Genomic DNA, 21,123 nt, shown 5'->3' on the forward strand with positions numbered 1-21,123 from the left:
AAGGCATTAATATGGAGTTGGTCCTCCCCTTCCTGTTACAACAGCCTCCACTCTTCTGGGAAGGCATTAATATGGAGTTGGTCCCCCCCTTGCTGTTATAACAACCTCCACTCTTCTGGGAAGGCATTAATATGGAGTTGGTCCCCCCCTTGCTGTTATAACAGCCTCCACTCTTCTGGGAAGGCATTAATATGGAGTTGGTCCCCCCCTTCCTGTTATAACAGCCTCCACTCTTCTGGGAAGGCATTAATATGGAGTTGGTCCCCCCCTTCCTGTTATAACAGCCTCCACTCTTCTGGGAAGGCATTAATATGGAGTTGGTCCCCCCCTTGCTGTTATAACAGCCTCCACTCTTCTGGGAAGGCATTAATATGGAGTTGGTCCCCCCCTTGCTGTTGGTCCCCCTGGGAAGGCATTAATATGGAGTTGCTGTTATAACAGCCTCCACTCTTCTGGGAAGGCATTAATATGGAGTTGGTCCCCCCCTTGCTGTTATAACAGCCTCCACTCTTCTGGGAAGGCATTAATATGGAGTAGGTCCCCCCCTTCCTGTTATAACAGCCTCCACTCTTCTGGGAAGGCATTAATATGGAGTTGGTCCCCCCCTTGCTGTTATAACAGCCTCCACTCTTCTGGGAAGGCATTAATATGGAGTAGGTCCCCCCCTTCCTGTTATAACAGCCTCCACTCTTCTGGGAACATTGCTGTGGGGACATGTTGCTGCGGCTGAATGGAAGCATTAGTCAGTTGGTCGGGGCACTGATGTTAGGCGATTAGACCTGGCTCACAGTCGGCATTCCAATTCATCCCAAATGTCTTCGATGGGGTTGAGGTCAGTGCAGGCCAGTGAAGTTCGTGCACACCGATCTTGACAAACCATTTCTCTGGACCTCGCTTTGTGTATGGGGCGTTGTCATGCTGAAACAGGCTGAACCAGGTTTTCCTCTAGGATTCGCCGGTTGGTTGCTTGGAGCCATTCTGTTTATTTTTATCCTGAAAAACTCCCACCCTTCACGATAACAAGCATACCTGTAAGATGCTGCAGCCACCACTATGCTTGAAAAGTGGTGCTCAGTGATGTGTTGGGTTTGTAGCAAACATAACACTGTGTTCAGGACAAAAAGTGAAAAAAGCTTTGCCACGTTTTGTGCAGTTTTTCTTTAGTTCCTTGTAAACCGGATGCATGTTTTTTTTTATTCTGTACAGGCTTTCGTCTTTTCACTCTGTCAATTGTGGAGTTACTACAATGTTGATCCATCCTAAGTGTTCTCCTGTAACTGTTTTAAAGTTACCATTGGTCTCATGGTGAAATCCCTGAGCAGTTTCTTTCCTCTCTGGCAACTGAGTGAGGAATGAGGCCTGTATCTGTGTAGTGACTGGGTACATTGATACACCATCCAAAGTGTAATTAACAACTTCACCATGCTCACAGGGATATTCAATGTCTGCTTTAAAAAATATATTTAACCATCTACCAATAAGTGTCTTTCTTTGTAAGGCACTGGAAAACCTCCCTGGTCTTTGTGGTTGAATCAGTGCTTGAAATTCACTGCTCGACTGAGGGACGTTACAGATATGAGTTAGTCATTCAAAAAATCATGTTAAAACACTATTATTTCACACAGAGTGAGTACATGCAACTTATTATGAGACTTGTTAAGCACATTTGTACTCCTGAACTGATTTAGGCTTGACATAAAGGGGTTGAATACTGATTGACTCAAAACATTACAGCTTTTAATTTATTTGTAAAAAACACAACTTTGACATTGTGTTTAAGCCAGAGACAAAATGTGGAAAAGTCAAGGATCCTTTCTCTGTAGAAAGTACATAACAGCATTAACACAAATGTGCACGGTAAGCTATAACAATGTTTATTAGGTGATGATGATCATACAACTCATAAAATATTTATTTGTGTTCATAGCGGGCCATTTCGGTCACGATCAGTTGAATAAGAATTCTGTGGAAATGATATTCAATATCCATAGATACAAGAGAAAGTGTCCTGACGGTTTTGTGGAAGGTTGCAAATGGCACTAGATGATTGTGTAGAGGTGTTGCTTTAAAAAGAGTGTTAGGATTGAGGAGTGGTCATGCACAGGGTCAGACACACCTCCATCCTTACAACAGCAATAACAAGGGAGTGGGATAGCTTATGGAATACAGAAAGAAACCAGCTGAGATACAAGGTGATACAATACTTGATCAAAGAAATTAACATTGGAACAAATACAAAAAGTGATTGGTCGACAGGAAGGGTATGGTATGGAGGTAAAGTGATTGGTCAACAGGAAGGGTGTGGAGGTAAAGTGATTGGTCAACAGGAAGGGTATGGAGGTAAAGTGATTGGTCAACAGGAAGGGTATGGAGGTAAAGTGATTGGTCAACAGGAAGGGTGTGGAGGTAAAGTGATTGGTCGCCAGGAAGGGTGTGGAGGTAAAGTGATTGGTCAACAGGAAGGGTATGGTGTGAAGGTAAAGTGATTGGTCAACAGGAAGGGTATGGAGGTAAAGTGATTGGTCAACAGGAAGGGTATGGAGGTAAAGTGATTGGTCGACAGGAAGGGTATGGAGGTAAAGTGATTGGTCGACAGGAAGGGTATGGAGGTAAAGTGATTGGTCGACAGGAAGGGTGTGGAGGTAAAGTGATTGGTCGACAGGAAGGGTATGGTATGGAGGTAAAGTGAGTGGTCAACAGGAAGGGTATGGAGGTAAAGTGATTGGTCGACAGGAAGGGTATGGTATGGAGGTAAAGTGATTGGTCGACAGGAAGGGTGTGGAGGTAAAGTGATTGGTCAACAGGAAGGGTATGGAGGTAAAGTGATTGGTCAACAGGAAGGGTATGGAGGTAAAGTGATTGGCCAACAGGAAGGGTGTGGAGGTAAAGTGATTGGTCGACAGGAAGGGTATGGTATGGAGGTAAAGTGATTGGTCGACAGGAAGGGTGTGGAGGTAAAGTGATTGGTCGACAGGAAGGGTATGGTATGGAGGTAAAGTGATTGGTCGACAGGAAGGGTATGGAGGTAAAGTGATTGGTCAACAGGAAGGGTGTGGAGGTAAAGTGATTGGTCGACAGGAAGGGTATGGTATGGAGGTAAAGTGATTGGTCAACAGGAAGTGTGTGAAGTTAAAGTGATTGGTCAACAGGAAGGGTATGGAGGTAAAGTGATTGGTCGACAGGAAGGGTATGGAGGTAAAGTGATTGGTCAACAGGAAGGGTGTGGAGGTAAAGTGATTGGTCGACAGGAAGGGTATGGTATGGAGGTAAAGTGATTGGTCAACAGGAAGTGTGTGAAGTTAAAGTGATTGGTCAACAGGAAGTGTGTGAAGTTAAAGTGATTGGTCAACAGGAAGTGTGTGAAGGTAAAGTGAGTATAACTTGTGTTTTTAATGCTGGGTGCAATCCTGTCAAACAATAAACCTATATAGGTAAGTGAAACCATGGTAACATGATGGATGGGTACAGCACTCAACTCGACATCAGAAGGTTCGTAGAGAGACCAGCTCTCAGAGAAAACACACCACTCACAGTACAACTATAAGACAACATTTCATTGTTTATATGGCATTGCGCGACACCACAATTCTTCATTTGTATTTTTTTTTTAAAGTCACATTCGATATAGTTGGCCACTCAATAATCTAATACTAAATTAAGTGGAAACATTCACTGAGTGGACAAAACATTAAGAACACCTGATCTTTCCATGACAGACAATCCAGGTGAAAGCTATGATCACTAATTGATGTCACTTGTTAAATCCACTTCAATCAGTGTAGATGAAGGGGAGGAGACAGGTTAAAGAATAATTTTTAAGCCTTGAGACAATTGAGACATGGATTGTGTCTGTGTGCCATTCAGAGGGTCAATAGGAGAGACAAAATATTTAAGTGCCTTTGAACGGGGTATGGTAGTAGGTGCCAGGCACACCAGTTTGTGTCAAGAACTGCAACACTGATGGGTTTTTCACACTCAACAGTTTCCTGTGTGTATCCGGAATGGTCCACCACCTAAAGGACATCCAGCCAACTTGACACAACTGTGGGAAGCATTAAGAGTCAACATGGGCCAGCATCCCTGTGGAAAGCTTTCGGCACCTTGTAGAGTCCATGCCCCAACCACGTGAGGCTGTTCTGAGGGCAAAGAGGGGGGTGGGGGTGCAACTCAATATTAGAAACTGGTTCCTAATGTTCGGTCTATTCAGTGTAGATGTGCTGAAACATTTCAGAACAAATATCAAAGAAACAACATTTGATGGGTCTGGAAAGCACAAAAATAAGTGAAGAAAAAGTCAAGGGAAAATGTAAACAGGAAGAGAAAGACAGGTGACTAGTAGATTCCCTCATAAAATGTCCCCTTATTAACACCACGTGATGGTGATGACAGTATGTTACCGCAGAGGGACTTGAAGCTGTGCAGAGTACAATAACTCCTGCCCTGTGACTGGGTTGAGGTGAATCCGGGTTCTGCCTCTGTTCCTCATCCTTCGTTCAACGGGAAGGGGAGGGACAGCATTTCTGGAAATGTACTGGAGTCTGGAATGATGGACTATTATTGGTCCAAGGTTTCTCAGTAAAGCGTCAATCAATAGACGTTTTGGTAAAAGTGGTTCAAGTGCTTCGTAGACAGACAGGGGCTACCAACAAGGCCTGCTGGGTACTGTATAGTATACTGCAGCAGCATAGTCTCCTACAAAACCAATCTGGAAACAAAAAACACACCTACCTATACTTTGAGAGGGTTATAGCTGTCAGGTTATCTACGAATACAAATCAGTCCCTCCTCTCCAAAAGAGCACAATGATTTATTATAAAAATACTGATTTAGATTGGCATGATCCAGCTCTGCAATCACAGCAGTATGGCTGTGGGACAGAATAACACTGTGGTTGTCATGTCAACCTCTCAGCTCAATGTCCCTCAGCCACAACAAACAGATTAACACGTTTACAAAAGATTGGAAGTAATTGAAAAAAACATTTGGCCAAGAGTGTTTTGATCCACAACAAGCCACAGGGTTCAGCATGTGGAGAACATGGAGGTGACAGGTCCAAGCCACAGGGTTCAGCATGTGGAGAACATGGAGGTGACAGGTCCAAGCCACAGGGTTCAGCATGTGGAGAACATGGAGGTGAACAGGTCCAAGCCACAGGGTTCAGCATGTGGAGAACATGGAGGTGACAGGTCCAAGCCACAGGGTTCAGCATGTGGAGAACATGGAGGTGACAGGTCCAAGCCACAGGGTTCAGCATGTGGAGAACATGGAGATGACAGGTCCAAGCCACAGGGTTCAGCATGTGGAGAACATGGAGGTGACAGGTCCAAGCCACAGGGTTCAGCATGTGGAGAACATGGAGGTGACAGGTCCAAGCCACAGGGTTCAGCATGTGGAGAACATGGAGGTGACAGGTCCAAGCCACAGGGTTCAGCATGTGGAGAACATGGAGGTGACAGGTCTAGCGTAGCAGAGAGTGGGGAGTATGTGGATATATCACTGGTCATCATGGTGGGTCATTACTCATGACAGCGTCTGTTTGGTCTGAAGGTGGGCGGGATAGCCAGGCGAGAGCCCTGATTGGCTGGAGTCTGCAGGCACTGCACCCTGACAGGCTGTGTGCTAGTTGTCGCTACAAAGTTTGCATGCGTGCGTCGGGGGCCGTGGTCAGTCTCTCTACTGATGTCCTAGTTGGCCTGGGCCGTGATTGGCTAGTTGTCCTCCTCATCGTCGCTACACAGCGCGCCTGCGTCGGTGTGTGTGTCTCTCTCTCTGAGGAAGGTTTGTCTGATGGCCTCAAGCTCTGTCAGCTCTAGTCTAACCTTCTCCAGATGGAAGGTCCTGCGGTTAAGGATCTGTCTCAGGGGGAACGGATTCATGTCCACAAACGCTATGCTCATCAACTTCCTGCAGGGAGGGAGAGAGACGCACACAGATACACAGACGACACACAACAGACTTCAAATTAGTTTTCATATTTGTCAAGAAAGTCAACATTAGACTTGATCAGCACCTACAGTAAACACAGTATTACTGGTCATTCTAATGAGTCAGACAGACATGACTCAATTACGCAGAGAGACAGACATGACTCAATTACGCAGAGAGACAGACATGAATCAATTACGCAGAGAGACAGACATGACTCAATGCGCAGAGAGACAGACATGACTCAATACGCAGAGAGACAGACATGACTCAATACGCAGAGACAGACATGACTCAATGCGCAGAGAGACAGACATGACTCAATGCGCAGAGAGACAGACATGACTCAATATGCAGAGAGACAGACATGACTCAATGCGCAGAGAGACAGACATGACTCAATACGCAGAGAGACAGACATGACTCAATATGCAGAGAGACAGACATGACTCAATATGCAGAGAGACAGACATGACTCAATACGCAGAGAGACAGACATGACTCAATACGCAGAGAGACAGACATGACTCAATACGCAGCGAGTCAGACATGACTCAATACGCAGAGAGAATTCGGTAGGTTGAGAGTACTGTACCTCCAGTCCAGGATAGTTATGGTGAAATAGCGGAGGTACTTGAAGATGGCCATGGAGTCCTGAAGCTTCAGAAACTCTTCCTCCTTGTACTTGAAGAGAGCGAGGGCGAAGCGGAAGATGATCTGAGGAGAGACAGAGCCATGAAAGTCACTGTAAAATGACACCCAAGTCAGCTTCCTATGACAGATTAACACTAATTCTAAACCTGAAAGCTCGCTACACTTTGTTTTCCTCCGGTATTGAAGAACACATCATCCCGTCTTAAATGTGATTATTTACGTAAAAAAAAAAAAACCAAAGTTGTATTACAAAAGTAGTTTGAAATGTTTGGACAAAGCTTACAGGTAACTTATGAGATATTTTGTAGTCACGTTGCGCGAGTTGGAACCGGTGTTTTAGCATCGTTTGCTTTCGCCGTAAAGCCTTTTGGAAATCTGACATGTTGGCTGGATTCACAAAAAGTGTAGCTTTAATGTGATGTATTTGCATGTGTGATTTCATAAAAGTTATATTTTTTATAGTAATTTATTTGAATTTGACGCTCTGCATTTTCACTGGATGTTGGCCGGCGTCCCACATATCCCAGAGAGGTTAACCATCCTACCATCTTACCCTGTTAACCATCCTACCATGTTATCCAGCCTACCTTGGGTCCCTCGTACAGGAAGGCATCCCAGATCTTGAAGAGGAGGTCAGAGTTCACTGAGTCTACGAAGAGGACCAGAAACCAGTTGAAGGTAATGAGGGAGGAGTCAACCTTGTAGAGGTCAAAGTGGGCGTGGAGTCTGGGCAGCTTCTCACTCAGCAGGTCCTTAAAAACACGCTGGTCCACCTAGAGGTGAAAGAGCATACAGGGGTCACCTCAGTCCCTAACCCCAACAATAATTCAGCAGGTCCTTGAACACTCGGTGGTCCTCAGAGAGGACAGAGAACATACAGACATCAAACGTTCATCCAGCTGCACCGCAGGGCAGCTCTCTAGGCCCTCTACTCTTTTCTATTTTTACCAATGACCTGCCACTGGCATTAAACACAGCATGTGTGTCCATGTATGCTGATGATTCAACCACATACCCATCAGCAACCACAGCTAATGAAGTCACTGAAACCCTTAACAAAGAGTTGGTCTGTTTTGGAATGGGTGGCCAGTAATAAACTGGTCCTGAACATCTCTAAATCTAAGAGCATTGTATTTGGTACAAATCATTCCCTAAGTTATAGACCTCTAGACCTACTTGTTGTTATCTTAGATTGTAAACTGTCATGGTAAAAACATATAGATTCAGTGGTTGTAAAGACCGTAACAAAGAGATGGTCTGCTTTTCTGACACCATGAAGCAAGTCCTGCAGACTCTAGTTTATCTTATCTTGATTATTGCGCAGTCATGTGGTCAAGTCCAGCTAAGAAAGACCGAGTTAAGCTGCAGCTGGCCAAGAACAGAGCAACACGTTTTGTTCTTCATTGCTGTTACACACACACTTATCCCACCAGACAAGCCACCAGGGGTCTTTTCACAGTCCCCAAATCCAGAACAAATTCAAGAAAGTGTACAGTATCATATAGAGCCCTTACTGCATGGAACTCTGTTCCATCTCATATTGGTCAAATAAACAGCAAACCTGGTTTCAGAAAGCAGATGAAGCAACACCTCACGGCACAACGCCTCTCCCCTGTTTGAAAAATGTAGTTCTGTCTTTGAGCTGTTCTTGTCTATTGATGTTCTGTATTATGTCATTCTGTATTATGTTTTGTGTGGAAGAGCTGCTGCTTATGGAACAGCTAAGGTGGATGCGAATAGAATACAAAATACCCTCTGGATGCTCTAGTGTAGTGGTTAAATTGTGCTTACACTAAACATTAGGGGTTCAACCGGTGTTCTTATGAGATCCTCGAAGAACCTTAAGGTTCTTGGCAATGAAGTAGCCTAATACTTATTTTCCACCATAATTTGAAAATATATTCATTAAAAATCCTACAATGTGATTTTCTGTTTTTTTTTCCTCATTTTGTCTGTTATAGTTGAAGTGTACCTATGATGAAAATTACAGGCCTCTCTCATCTTTTTAAGTGGGAGAACTTGCACAATTGGTGGCTGACTAAATACTTTTTTGCCCCACTGTATATCTCACTAGGTCAGGGTATTTAAGTCTCCATATATCCACTAATTCCAATATATCCATGACATTCATGATTTCCTTAAGTGCCTGAGGGTGATAGTTTGTAGTGTGATTTCCTTTCCGGTCCATAGAGGTATTTAAGACTATTAAAATCTCCCACCATAATAATAGAGTCTAGTGTTCCTTGTAGAGTTGATAGATTCTTATAGATATTTTCACAGATGCTTGGATCCTCATTATTCAGACCGTATAGGTTAACAATCCATATCTGTTTATTGTCCAATAACATATTTAAAATCTACCTTGATGACCTGTTTGGACAATTTGCACATTTGGATCAACATTAATGTTAATTAAAACCATCACCCCTTTTGAATTTCTTTGCCCATGGGAGAAATATATTATATATTCACCCCCAGTCCTTTTCCACAAAACTTAAATAACATATTTAAAATCTACCTTGATGACCTGTTTGGACAATTTGCACATTTGGATCAACATTAATGTTAATTAAAACCATCACCCCTTTTGAATTTCTTTGCCCATGGGAGAAATATATTATATATTCACCCCCCCAGTCCTTTTCCACAAAACTTCATCTAAACTTGTTGAATGAGTCTCCTGTAAACAATAGATATTACATTCCTTCTCTTTTAGCCAGGTAAATACTGATCGTCTTTTCAATTAGAACTGGCTATACTTATTTCACCACTTACCATAATGAGACACAACTTTCAATTATATTTATCAAAATATATGTTTGTAAAGGTAGCATTAAAAAACAACATGATGATTGAGTATCTATTTAGCTGTACTATTATATTTGCATTGCTACTAAATAAACCTCCAATTGGTCCCGACTATTCCACCCGCTAAAAGCCCTCCTCATCCCGAGTTGGGTTGTCATCCCAATGCCCGCTAGACCACCCCCGACCCCTCGGATCCCAGAGCCCTGAAGAGACCGGGATCCATCCTTCGAAAAGAGCACACAGTGCCATTTACAGAACAGAAGTAGAACCGCCACACGCATTTCCATCGCCCTCACCTCGATTTGTATTATATACAGCCATCAAAAGAATATATATATTTTTTAAGAATCCTGTTTCTTATTTTCCATAATTAGCTATTAATATTTGTAGTAATGTAGGCATTTTATAAAAATGATTTTTACCTCTCACCAGTCTCGCCATTACCAAAATTACATTATTGCAAGCAATTATTATATTAGCAAACAATTGTTGTGAATCATCCTATATTGTCACTAACATCTTTTACTCCTTCTCAACAGTTGTGGGATACGCACATACACATACACACTCAGGGTCTTGGTATAGTAGTGGTGTAGTAGTGGTATAGTAGTGGTGTAGTAGTGGTGTAGTAGTGTACCTGTGATCCCAGCAGGGTCTTGGTGTAGTAGTGGTATAGTAGTGGTGTAGTAGTGGTATAGTAGTGGAGTAGTAGTGGTGTAGTAGTGGTGTAGTGGTGGTATAGTAGTGGTGTAGTAGTGGTATAGTAGTGGTATAGTAGTGGTGTAGTAGTGGTATAGTAGTGGTGTAGTGGTGGTGTAGTAGTGGTATAGTAGTGGTATAGTAGTGGTGTTGTAGTGGTATAGTAGTGGTGTAGTAGTGGTATAGTAGTGGAGTAGTAGTGGTGTAGTAGTGGTATAGTAGTGGTGTAGTGGTATAGTAGTGGTATAGTAGTGGTGTAGTAGTGGTGTAGTATTGGTATAGTGGTGGTATAGTAGTGTACCTGTGATCCCAGCAGGGTCTTGGTGTAGTAGTGGTATAGTAGTGGTGTAGTAGTGGTATAGTAGTGGTATAGTAGTGGTATAGTAGTGGTGTAGTATTGGTATAGTAGTGTACCTGTGATCCCAGCAGGGTCTTGGTGTAGTAGTGGTATAGTAGTGGTGTAGTAGTGGTATAGTAGTGGAGTAGTAGTGGTGTAGTAGTGGTTTAGTAGTGGTATAGTAGTGGTATAGTAGTGTACCTGTGATCCCAACAGGGTATTGGTGTTGTAGTGGTATAGTAGTGGTGTAGTAGTGGTATAGTAATGTACCTTTGATCCCAGCAGGGTCTTGGTGTAGTAGTGGTATAGTAGTGGTGTAGTAGTGGTATAGTAGTGGTGTAGTAGTGGAGTAGTAGTGGTGTAGTAGTGGAGTAGTAGTGGTATAGTAGTGTACATGTGATCCCAGCAGGGTCTTGGTGTAGTAGTGGTATAGTAGTGGTGTAGTAGTGGTATAGTAGTGGAGTAGTAGTGGTGTAGCAGTGGTATAGTAGTGGTATAGTAGTGGTGGTATAGTAGTGTACCTGTGATCCCAGCAGGGTATTGGTGTAGTAGTGGTATAGTAGTGGTATAGTAGTGGAGTAGTAGTGGTGTAGCAGTGGTATAGTAGTGGTGGTATAGTAGTGGTATAGTAGTGGTGTAGTAGTGGTGTAGTAGTGGTATAGTAGTGGTATAGTAGTGGTGTAGTAGTGTACCTGTGATCCCAGCAGGGTCTTGGTATAGTAGTGGTGTAGTAGTGGTGTAGTAGTGGTGTAGTAGTGGTGTAGTAGTGTACCTGTGATCCCAGCAGGGTCTTGGTATAGTAGTGGTATAGTAGTGGTATAGTAGTGGTGTAGTAGTGGTATAGTAGTGGTATAGTAGTGTACCTGTGATCCCAGCAGGGTAGTGGTGTAGTAGTGGTGTAGTAGTGGTGTAGTAGTGGTATAGTAGTGTACCTGTGATCCCAGCAGGGTCTTGGTGTAGTAGTGGTGTAGTAGTGGTATAGTAGTGGTATAGTAGTGGTGTAGTAGTGGTGTAGTAGTGGTATAGTAGTGGTGTAGTAGTGGTATAGTAGTGGTGTAGTAGTGTTATAGTAGTGGTGTAGTAGTGGTATAGTAGTGGTATAGTAGTGTACCTGTGATCCCAGCAGGGTCTTGGTGTAGTAGTGGTATAGTAGTGTACCTGTGATCCCAGCAGGGTCTTGGTGTAGTAGTGGTATAGTAGTGTACCTGTGATCCCAGCAGGGTCTTGGTATAGTAGTGGTATAGTAGTGTACCTGTGATCCCAGCAGGGTAGTGGTGTAGTAGTGGTGTAGTAGTGGTGTAGTAGTGGTATAGTAGTGTACCTGTGATCGCAGCAGGGTCTTGGTGTAGTAGTGGTGTAGTAGTGGTATAGTAGTGGTATAGTAGTGGTGTAGTAGTGGTGTAGTAGTGGTATAGTAGTGGTATAGTAGTGGTGTAGTAGTGGTATAGTAGTGGTGTAGTAGTGTTATAGTAGTGGTGTAGTAGTGGTATAGTAGTGGTATAGTAGTGTACCTGTGATCCCAGCAGGGTCTTGGTGTAGTAGTGGTATAGTAGTGTACCTGTGATCCCAGCAGGGTCTTGGTGTAGTAGTGGTATAGTAGTGTACCTGTGATCCCAGCAGGGTCTTGGTGTAGTAGTGGTATAGTAGTGTACCTGTGATCCCAGCAGGGTCTTGGTGTAGTAGTGGTGTAGTAGTGGTATAGTAGTGTACCTGTGATCCCAGCAGGGTCTTGGTGTAGTAGTGGTATAGTAGTGTACCTGTGATCCCAGCAGGGTCTTGGTATAGTAGTGGTGTAGTAGTGGTATAGTAGTGGTATAGTAGTGGTATAGTAGTGTACCTGTGATCCCAGCAGGGTCTTGGTGTAGTAGTGATATAGTAGTGGTATAGTAGTGGTGTAGTAGTGGTGTAGTAGTGGTATAGTAGTGTACCTGTGATCCCAGCAGGGTCTTGGTGTAGTAGTGGTATAGTAGTGTACCTGTGATCCCAGCAGGGTCTTGGTGTAGTAGTCCTGGGGCATGAAGACCTCCACGATAGTGATGAGACACCAGAAAGCATCCTCTTGGTCCAGGTACAGCAGAGCTATGGCTGCCAGCCTGGAAGATGAGAACACGGATGATCATTGCACTGACAGAAGATTAGGGAAAACAACAGGTTGGGAACAGAACAGGGTCAGCTGCGGTGTTGGAAACAACATATATAGTAGCACTTCCAGTTATCTGGAGTGGTACGGAGAGCGTGATCACACAGTCGTCCGGAACAGCTGATGCTCTCATGCATGTTTCAGTGTTGCTTGCCTCGAAGCGAGCATAGAAGTAATTTAGCTCATCTGGTAGGCCCGTGTCACTGGGAAGCTCGCTCCTGTCCTTCCCTTTGTAGTCTGTAATAGTTTGCAAGCCCTGACACAGGGGCTTTGATAGTTCGTCGGAGGGCATAGCAGGATTTCTTATAAGTGTCCGGGTTAGAGTACCGCTTCTTTAATAGTGGCAGCTCTAGCCTTTAGCTCATTGCGAATGTTGCTTGTAATTCATGGCTTCTGGTTGGGGTATGTACGTATGGTCACTGTGGGGACGACGTCATCGTTGCACTTATTGATAAAGCCAGCGACTGTTATGGTGTACTCCTCCTCAATGCCATAGGAAGAATCCCGGAACATGTTCCAGTCTGTGATAGCAAAACAGTCCTGTAGTTTAGCATCTGCTTCATCTGAACACTTTTTTATCGACCAAAATCACTGGTGCTTCCTGCTTTAATTTTAGCTTGTAAGCAGGAATCAGGATGATAGAATTATGGTCAGATTTACCACATGGAGGGCGAGGGAGAGCTTTGTACTCTGTGTGTGGAGTAAAGGTGGTCCAGAGTTATTTTTCCTCTGGTTGCATTTTTAACATGCTGATAGAAATTTTGTCAAGCTAATTTAATTTTCCCTGCATTAAAGTCCCCGGCCACTAGGGGCGACACCTCTGGATGAGCATTTACCTGTTTCCTTATGGCAGAATACAGCTCATTGAGTGCGGTCTTAGTGCCTTCGGTCTGTGGTGGTATGTAGACAGCTACGAAAAATACAGATGTGGTCTACAGCTTATCATGAGATACTCTACCTCAGGCGAACAAAACCTTGAGACTTCCTTAGATATCATGCACCAGCTTTTATTTACAAAAATACATAGTCCACCACCCCTTGTCTTACCAGACGCCGCTATTCTATTCTATCCTCTATACGGCCTATAACCTGCCAGCTGTATGTTGATAATGTCATCGTTCAGCCACGACTCCGTGAAGCACAAGATTTTACAGTTTTTAATGTCTTGTTGGTAGTTTAATCTTCCTTGTAGGTCGTGGATTTGATTTTCCAATGATTTCATGTTAGCTAGTAGATCGGAAGGCAGTGGGGGTTTATTCGATAGCCTACGAATCCTCAGAAGTCACTCCGACCTCCACCTTCTATTTCTCTGTCTGTCGGGCCCATCGGACTCATGAAAGGAAAAAAAAGCTTCTGCCAATTCGTGGTGAGTAATCGCTGTTCTGATGTCCATATAGGGCTGTATGTCCACATACAGTCCTATATACTAGTAGTATGACATACAGCCCTATATACTAGTAGTATGACATATAGACCTATAGCTGTAGTAATAGAATGGTAGTCGTACTGCAGTAGTCATGTACCTGTTGAGTCCCTGGCAGTATCCTATGTCAGGGTTCCTCCAGGAGAAGGCTAGCAGGACATTACGTAGTTTCTGTATTCCGTCGGCGCCGGGGGAGGAGTAGTGTTTGTTGTTAGGTAAGGTCCTCAGCAGGTCAAGCTCTATCTGTTTGGAGGCGGGATTAGGCTTGTCTCTGGCCACACCCAGTAAGGTCTCGTAGTAGTTTGGAGCCAGGCTGTCACGGAACTTCCTGGTGTGGTAGGACACGCACCAGCGCCACACCTGGGAAGAGGGTGGGAGGAAGTCATTGATTAATTTATGCACACCTCAACTGCATTTATGTGCCAGACCTCGCCCACATGAATGTTTATTGGTCAGCTGTGAAGGAAATGTTGAAGAGACGGCCTTGAATATTAGAATATTATCTTGTCTTTGGTGTCATTACCAAGCACAGGCAGTAACCAAGGAGTGTTTCAGACATGAGGGGAGGCGTCATGACCTCCTCAGGACCATCTGTCAGAACGCCCAGAATATGTTCTCCAAGTTAATATGGGAGACGGAGACACGTGTAGGAACCAATGAATGATGTTTATGTAGGTTTAGATGGCAGTGTATAAGCCTCTTTATGTGAGGAACTCCCTAGAGAGCACGTCAGACCGGGACTTTATGTATCTAAGGTTGACTGTGACCTCTCCAGCTTGCTGACAAAGACTGATTCATTTAATATTGACTTAACCTCTTAAGTCGACCCTCTACCTTTTCGAACATTCTGTTAAAAATCTTTTTTCATAGATCTCTCTTCATAGATCGATATCTAGGCTATATATGGACAGATTTAATCGAAAAAAAAAGACCCAATAGTGATGTTTATGAGCAAGAGGTTAAGAGTGTCCCGTGTTGAACGTCCAACGACACAGCCATGTTGTTTAAGATGCTATCTTGGAAAAAACATTTTTAAAATTCAAAAAGGTCATTTACCGGAACGTATGGGTCCTTTTGGAGAGGAAAAAAAATATCTATATTGTGAGGAAGGTGACCTACAGAATATAGCGAATTTTAGGACTCTAGCTCAAAAGGAATATTAAGGAGATCGAGCTTTCAAAGTTTAATTTTGAATAGCTTGTTATAGCGCCACCATATGGCCAATTGCCATGGCGTCGCATGACAGGGCTGCAACCCCCTAGGCCTTACCATCTCACGGGAATTAGCATTTTTTTCACCGATTGGCAGAAGAAGGAAAATAATAATCAACGGCAACAAATACAATAGGGTCTCTCGCATTTAAGCTGCAAGCAGCATCGCCAGGGTTCAGCTGTGTGTCCACTGTGACACCATGAGGAAGAATTGGGCACATTGCCCTAGGACCAGTTACTTCTGTACTGTTTACCACACTTGCCAAATATCAGAAGACAAAATCAAACTGATGCTTTGAAGGTATTTTGGATTATATTCAATGATGTTGACTACTTTATATGTCTCCTCCTCCAGGACCGCTGTACTGGCAACACATATGGGACTGTAGCATCGATGTTTTTAAATGCAACATGTGACTGCTATGAGCCAATGAGCTTGCATTAACATTTTTTTCCTGTTCAACAGCCGCCACCATGCAGTGAAACTCAACCACACTTTACAGGTCAGCTAAACTCATATCCTGTGTGCCAAATGTTTATTGGTCAGTAGCGGCCAATGTTGTTTGAAATTCTAGCCTAGAAAAACAATTTGTGAGAGCTTGGTACATATAAATGCCATGTATCAAGTTTCAATAAGAAATAAAATATGTTTTTTTATTTTACCTTTATTTAACCAGGAACAAATTCTTATTTTCTTATTTTCAATGACGGCCTAGGGGCAGAATGACAGATTTGTACCTTGTCAGCTCGGGGTTTGAACTTGTAACCTTCCGGTTACTAGTCCAACACTCTAACCACTAGGCTACCCTGCCGCCTCTACACTCTAACCACTAGGCTACCCTGCCGCCTCTACACTCTAACCACTAGGCTACCCTGCCGCCTCTACACTCTAACCACTAGGCTACCCTGCCACCTCTACACTCTAACCACTAGGCTACCCTGCCACCTCTACACTCTAACCACTAGGCTACCCTGCCGCCTCTACACTCTAACCACTAGGCTACCCTGTCACTCAGCTATGCTACTTGAACCCCTAACTAAACGATTAATCGGCCCAAGCAAAACAACAACGAATCGATTCTGGAAAACAGACCCACACCTTGATCTGAGAAATAAAACGGTATTATTTTGTACTGAAAAAGTGTCCAATACATACAATAATGTATAATGTACAGTCAGAGATCACCAAGCGCAACGTAGCTTCAGCGTGTAAATCAGCTAGAAAGATGTGGTCGGCATCGAGTAATTGTCTCTGGCACCCTCCCAGTTAGGGGGAGTGATGAGCTCCACAGCAGAGTCTCACAACTCAATCGCTGGTTGAAAACTGTTTTCTGCCCCTCCCAAAAGATAGAATTTGTAGATAATTGGCCCTCTTTCTGGGACTCGCCCACAAACAGGACCAAGCCTGACCTGCTGAGGAGTGACGGACTCCATCCTAGCTGGAGGGGTGCTCTCATCTTATTAATATAGACAGGGCTCTAACTCCTCTAGCTCCACAATGAAATAGAGTGCAGCTAGCCTGCCAGCTTAGTGGAGTCTGCCACTAGCACAGTCAGTGTAGTCAGCTCAGCTATCCCCATTGAGACCAGGTCTGTGCCTCGACCTAGGTTGGGCAAAACTAAACATGGCGGTGTTCGACTTAGCAATCTCACTAGGATAAAGACCTCCTCCATTCCTGTCATTATTGAAAGAGATCATGATACCTCACATCTCAAAATAGGGCTACTTAATGTTAGATCCCTTACTTCAAAGGCAATTATAGTCAATGAACTAATCACTGATCATAATCTTGATGTGATTGGCCTGACTGAAACATGGCTTAAGCCTGATGAATTTACTGTGTTAAATGAGGCCTCACCTCCTGGCTACACTAGTGACCCCCGTGCATCCCGCAAAGGCGGAGGTGTTGCTAACATTTACGATAGCAAATTTCTGTACAGCACTTTGAGATATCAGCTGATGTACAAAGGGCTATAAAAATACATTTGATTTGTTGTATCGTACCTTGGAGCGATGGACATGTGGCTATAAGGTATATGATATCGTACCTTGGAGAGGAGGACATGTGGCTATAAGGTATATGATATCGTACCTTGGAGAGGAGGACATGTGGCTATAAGGTATATGATATCATACCTTGGAGAGGAGGACATGTGGCTATAAGGTATATGATATCGTACCTTGGAGAGGAGGACATGTGGCTATAAGGTATATGATATCGTACCTTGGAGCGATGGACATGTGGCTATAAGGTATATGATATCGTACCTTGGAGAGGAGGACATGTGGCTATAAGGTATATGATATCGTACCTTGGAGGGGAGGACATGTGGCTATAAGGTATATGATATCATACCTTGGAGAGGAGGACATGTGGCTATAAGGTATATGATATCGTACCTTGGAGCGATGGACATGTGGCTATAAGGTATATGATATCGTACCTTGGAGAGGAGGACATGTGGCTATAAGGTATATGATATCATACCTTGGAGAGGAGGACATGTGGCTGGCTATAAGGTATATGATATCATACCTTGGAGAGGAGGACATGTGGCTGGCTATAAGGTATATGATATCATACCTTGGAGAGGAGGACATGTGGCTATAAGGTATATGATATTGTACCTTGGAGAGGAGGACATGTGGCTATAAGGTATATGATATCGTACCTTGGAGAGGAGGACATGTGGCTATAAGGTATATGATATCGTACCTTGGAGAGGAGGACATGTGGCTATAAGGTATATGATATCGTACCTTGGAGAGGAGGACATGTGGCTATAAGGTATATGATATCATACCTTGGAGAGGAGGACATGTGGCTATAAGGTATATGATATCGTACCTTGGAGAGGAGGACATGTGGCTATAAGGTATATGATATCATACCTTGGAGAGGAGGACATGTGGCTATAAGGTATCGTACCTTGGAGAGGAGGACATGTGGCTATAAGGTATATGATATCGTACCTTGGAGAGGAGGACATGTGGCTATAAGGTATATGATATCGTACCTTGGAGAGGAGGACATGTGGCTATAAGGTATATGATATCATACCTTGGAGAGGAGGACATGTGGCTATAAGGTATATGATATCATACCTTGGAGAGGAGGACATGTGGCTATAAGGTATATGATATCGTACCTTGGAGCGATGGACATGTGGCACCCCGCTCCTCATAAGGGCTTTGAGTTCGGGGCAGTGCACCATGTCTCTGTTCATAGTAGAGGAGAGATAGTTCTCCCACTTCACCCCCACTGACACCTCAGGGTCTGTTAGGGAGAGGGAGCACAGGTCCAGAGCCCTCACCTGGGGAGAGGAAGAAGATGATGAGTAAAAGGAGAGGGAGAGAGAGGAGAGGGAGCACAGGTCCAGAGCCCTCACCTGGGGAGAGGAAGAAGATGATGAGTAAAAGGAGAGGGAGAGAGAGGAGAGGGAGCACAGGTCCAGAGCCCTCACCTGGGGAGAGGAAGAAGATGATGAGTAAAAGGAGAGGGAGGGAGAGGAGGGGGAGAGGAGAGGGAGAGGAGAGGGAGAGGAGAGGGAGAGGAGGGGGAGAGGGAGAGGGAGAGGAGGGGGAGAGGAGGGGAGCACAGGTCCAGAGCCCTCACCTTGGGAGAGGAGGAGGATGATGAGTAAAAGGAGAGGGAGGGAGAGGAGGGGGAGGGAGGGGAGAGGAGAGGGAGAGGAGGGGGAGAGGAGAGGGAGAGGAGGGGGAGAGGAGGGGGAGCACAGGTCCAGAGCCCTCACCTGGGGAGAGGAGGAGGATGATGAGTAAAAGGAGAGGGAGAGGAGGGGAGAGGAGAGGGAGAGGAGAGGAGAGGAGAGGGAGAGGGAGAGGAGAGGGAGAGGAGGGGGAGAGGAGAGGGAGCACAGGTCCAGAGCCCTCACCTGGGGAGAGGAGGAGGATGATGAGTAAAAGGAGAGGGAGGGAGGGAGAGGAGGGGAGAGGAGAGGGAGAGGAGAGGGAGCACAGGTCCAGAGCCCTCACCTGGGGAGAGGAGGAGGATGATGAGTAAAAGGAGAGGGAGAGGAGAGAGGGAGAGGAGAGGGGAGGAGGGGGGAGGAGGGAGAGGAGAGGGAGAGGGAGAGGAGGGGGGAGAGAGGGAGAGGAGAGGGAGAGGAGAGGGAGAGGAGGGGGAGAGGAGAGGGAGAGGAGAGGGAGAGGAGGGGGAGAGGAGAGGGAGAGGAGGGGGAGAGGAGGGGAGCACAGGTCCAGAGCCCTCACCTGGGGAGAGGAGGAGGATGATGAGTAAAAGGAGAGGGAGAGGAGGGGGAGAGGAGAGGGAGAGGAGAGGGAGAGGAGAGGGAGAGGAGGGGAAGAGGAGGGGAGCACAGGTCCAGAGCCCTCACCTGGGGAGAGGAAGAAGATGATGAGTAAAAGGAGAGGGAGGGAGAGGAGGGGAGAGGGAGAGGGAGAGGAGAGGGAGAGGAGGGGAGAGGAGAGGGAGAGGAGGGGGAGAGGAGGGGGAGCACAGGTCCAGAGCTCTCACCTGGGGAGAGGAAGAAGATGATGAGTAAAAGGAGAGGGAGGGAGAGGAGGGGGAGAGGAGAGAGGGAGAGGAGAGGGAGAGGAGGGGGAGAGGAGAGGGAGAGGAGGGGGAGCACAGGTCCAGAGCTCTCACCTTGGGAGAGGAGGGGGAGAGGAGGGGGAGAGGAGGGGGAGAGGAGAGGGAGAGGGAGAGGGAGAGGAGAGGGAGAGGAGGGGGAGCACAGGTCCAGAGCCCTCACCTGGGGAGAGGAGGAGGATGATGAGTAAAAGGAGAGGGAGAGGAGGGGGAGAGGAGGGGGAGAGGAGAGGGAGAGGAGAGGGAGCACAGGTCCAGAGCTCTCACCTGGGGAGAGGAGGAGGATGATGAGTAAAAGGAGAGGGAGGGAGAGGAGGGGGAGAGGAGGGGGAGAGGGAGAGGGAGAGGAGAGGGAGAGGAGGGGGAGAGGAGAGGGAGAGGAGGGGAGAGGAGAGGGAGCACAGGTCCAGAGCTCTCACCTGGGGAGAGGAGGAGGATGATGAGTAAAAGGAGAGGGAGGGAGAGGAGGGGGAGAGGAGGGGGAGAGGAGAGGGAGAGGAGAGGGAGGGGAGGGGGAGCACAGGTCCAGAGCTCTCACCTTGGCTACCAGCTTCTCCTCTTCATCATCCTCCTCTGGAACTGTTTTGAAGCCGAACACATCGTACTCACTGGTTGGATGGAGAGGGGAAATAATTGATTGAAATAACCTCACACAAGAGAGCAGGACAGCGTCGTCAGCCGAACAACAATCATAAAAGGTTAAGTACCTTGCTCAGGGGCACAACAGCAGTGAATAGAGGGTCAGTGGAAAGGTTCTTTCAATATCCTGATACATTAACACAGTACTAGCATACATTGAACAGAGCAATATACTAATAAACCAGTCTTTAACATGTGATGCTGAAGTAATGGAGGGGCAGAACAATCCCTAGGGTGGTTTAAGCCGGTTGGAACCCAAACAAGTACCAGTTTATATCATTCCTTTCAGTTATTTTTTCAACCTCTGACCTTTTCAACCTTCAACCTTTTCTTTTACATTTAGCTCAACGTTAAATTAGTTCACCAATCAGTGTGTGTGTCTGTGAATTGGTCAAGCTATTTAAATGCATTAGACAAAACAGAGTGTATGGCTAAGTAGGTAGGTTACAGTAAGTCATCTTGTAACATCGTTGGTAGACTACAGTAAGTCATCTTGTAACATCGTTGGTAGTGTACAGTAAGTCATCTTGTGACATCGTTGGTAGACTACAGTAAGTCATCTAGTAACATAGTTGGTAGACTACAGTAAGTCATCTTGTAACATCTTGTAACATAGTTGGTAGGCTACAGTAAGTCATCTTGTAACATAGTTGGTAGTGTACAGTAAGTCATCTTGTGACATCGTTGGTAGACTACAGTAAGTCATCTAGTAAC

At 45.3% G+C, this 21,123-nt stretch overlaps 1 protein-coding gene across 1 annotated transcript in view; it reads right to left on the reverse strand.

The window, feature by feature from the left end:
• Nucleotides 1-1,851: 1,851 nt before the first annotated feature.
• tbc1d2b (TBC1 domain family, member 2B) overlaps nucleotides 1,852-21,123 on the reverse strand; it is a 131,066-nt gene continuing 111,794 nt past the window's right edge. Inside the window, exons 10-16 of the mRNA XM_052512427.1 lie at nucleotides 20,309-20,378; nucleotides 18,347-18,511; nucleotides 14,087-14,346; nucleotides 12,399-12,516; nucleotides 7,167-7,352; nucleotides 6,521-6,642; nucleotides 1,852-5,904 (exon numbers count right to left, since the gene is read on the reverse strand). Coding sequence (XP_052368387.1) covers nucleotides 5,709-5,904; nucleotides 6,521-6,642; nucleotides 7,167-7,352; nucleotides 12,399-12,516; nucleotides 14,087-14,346; nucleotides 18,347-18,511; nucleotides 20,309-20,378 — 1,117 coding nt within the window. The 3' untranslated portion in view covers nucleotides 1,852-5,708. The remainder of the gene's footprint in view (nucleotides 5,905-6,520; nucleotides 6,643-7,166; nucleotides 7,353-12,398; nucleotides 12,517-14,086; nucleotides 14,347-18,346; nucleotides 18,512-20,308; nucleotides 20,379-21,123) is intronic.

The sequence above is a fragment of the Oncorhynchus keta genome, unplaced genomic scaffold (genome assembly GCF_023373465.1).
Source record: "Oncorhynchus keta strain PuntledgeMale-10-30-2019 unplaced genomic scaffold, Oket_V2 Un_contig_833_pilon_pilon, whole genome shotgun sequence".
Taxonomy (NCBI): Eukaryota; Metazoa; Chordata; class Actinopteri; order Salmoniformes; family Salmonidae; genus Oncorhynchus; species Oncorhynchus keta.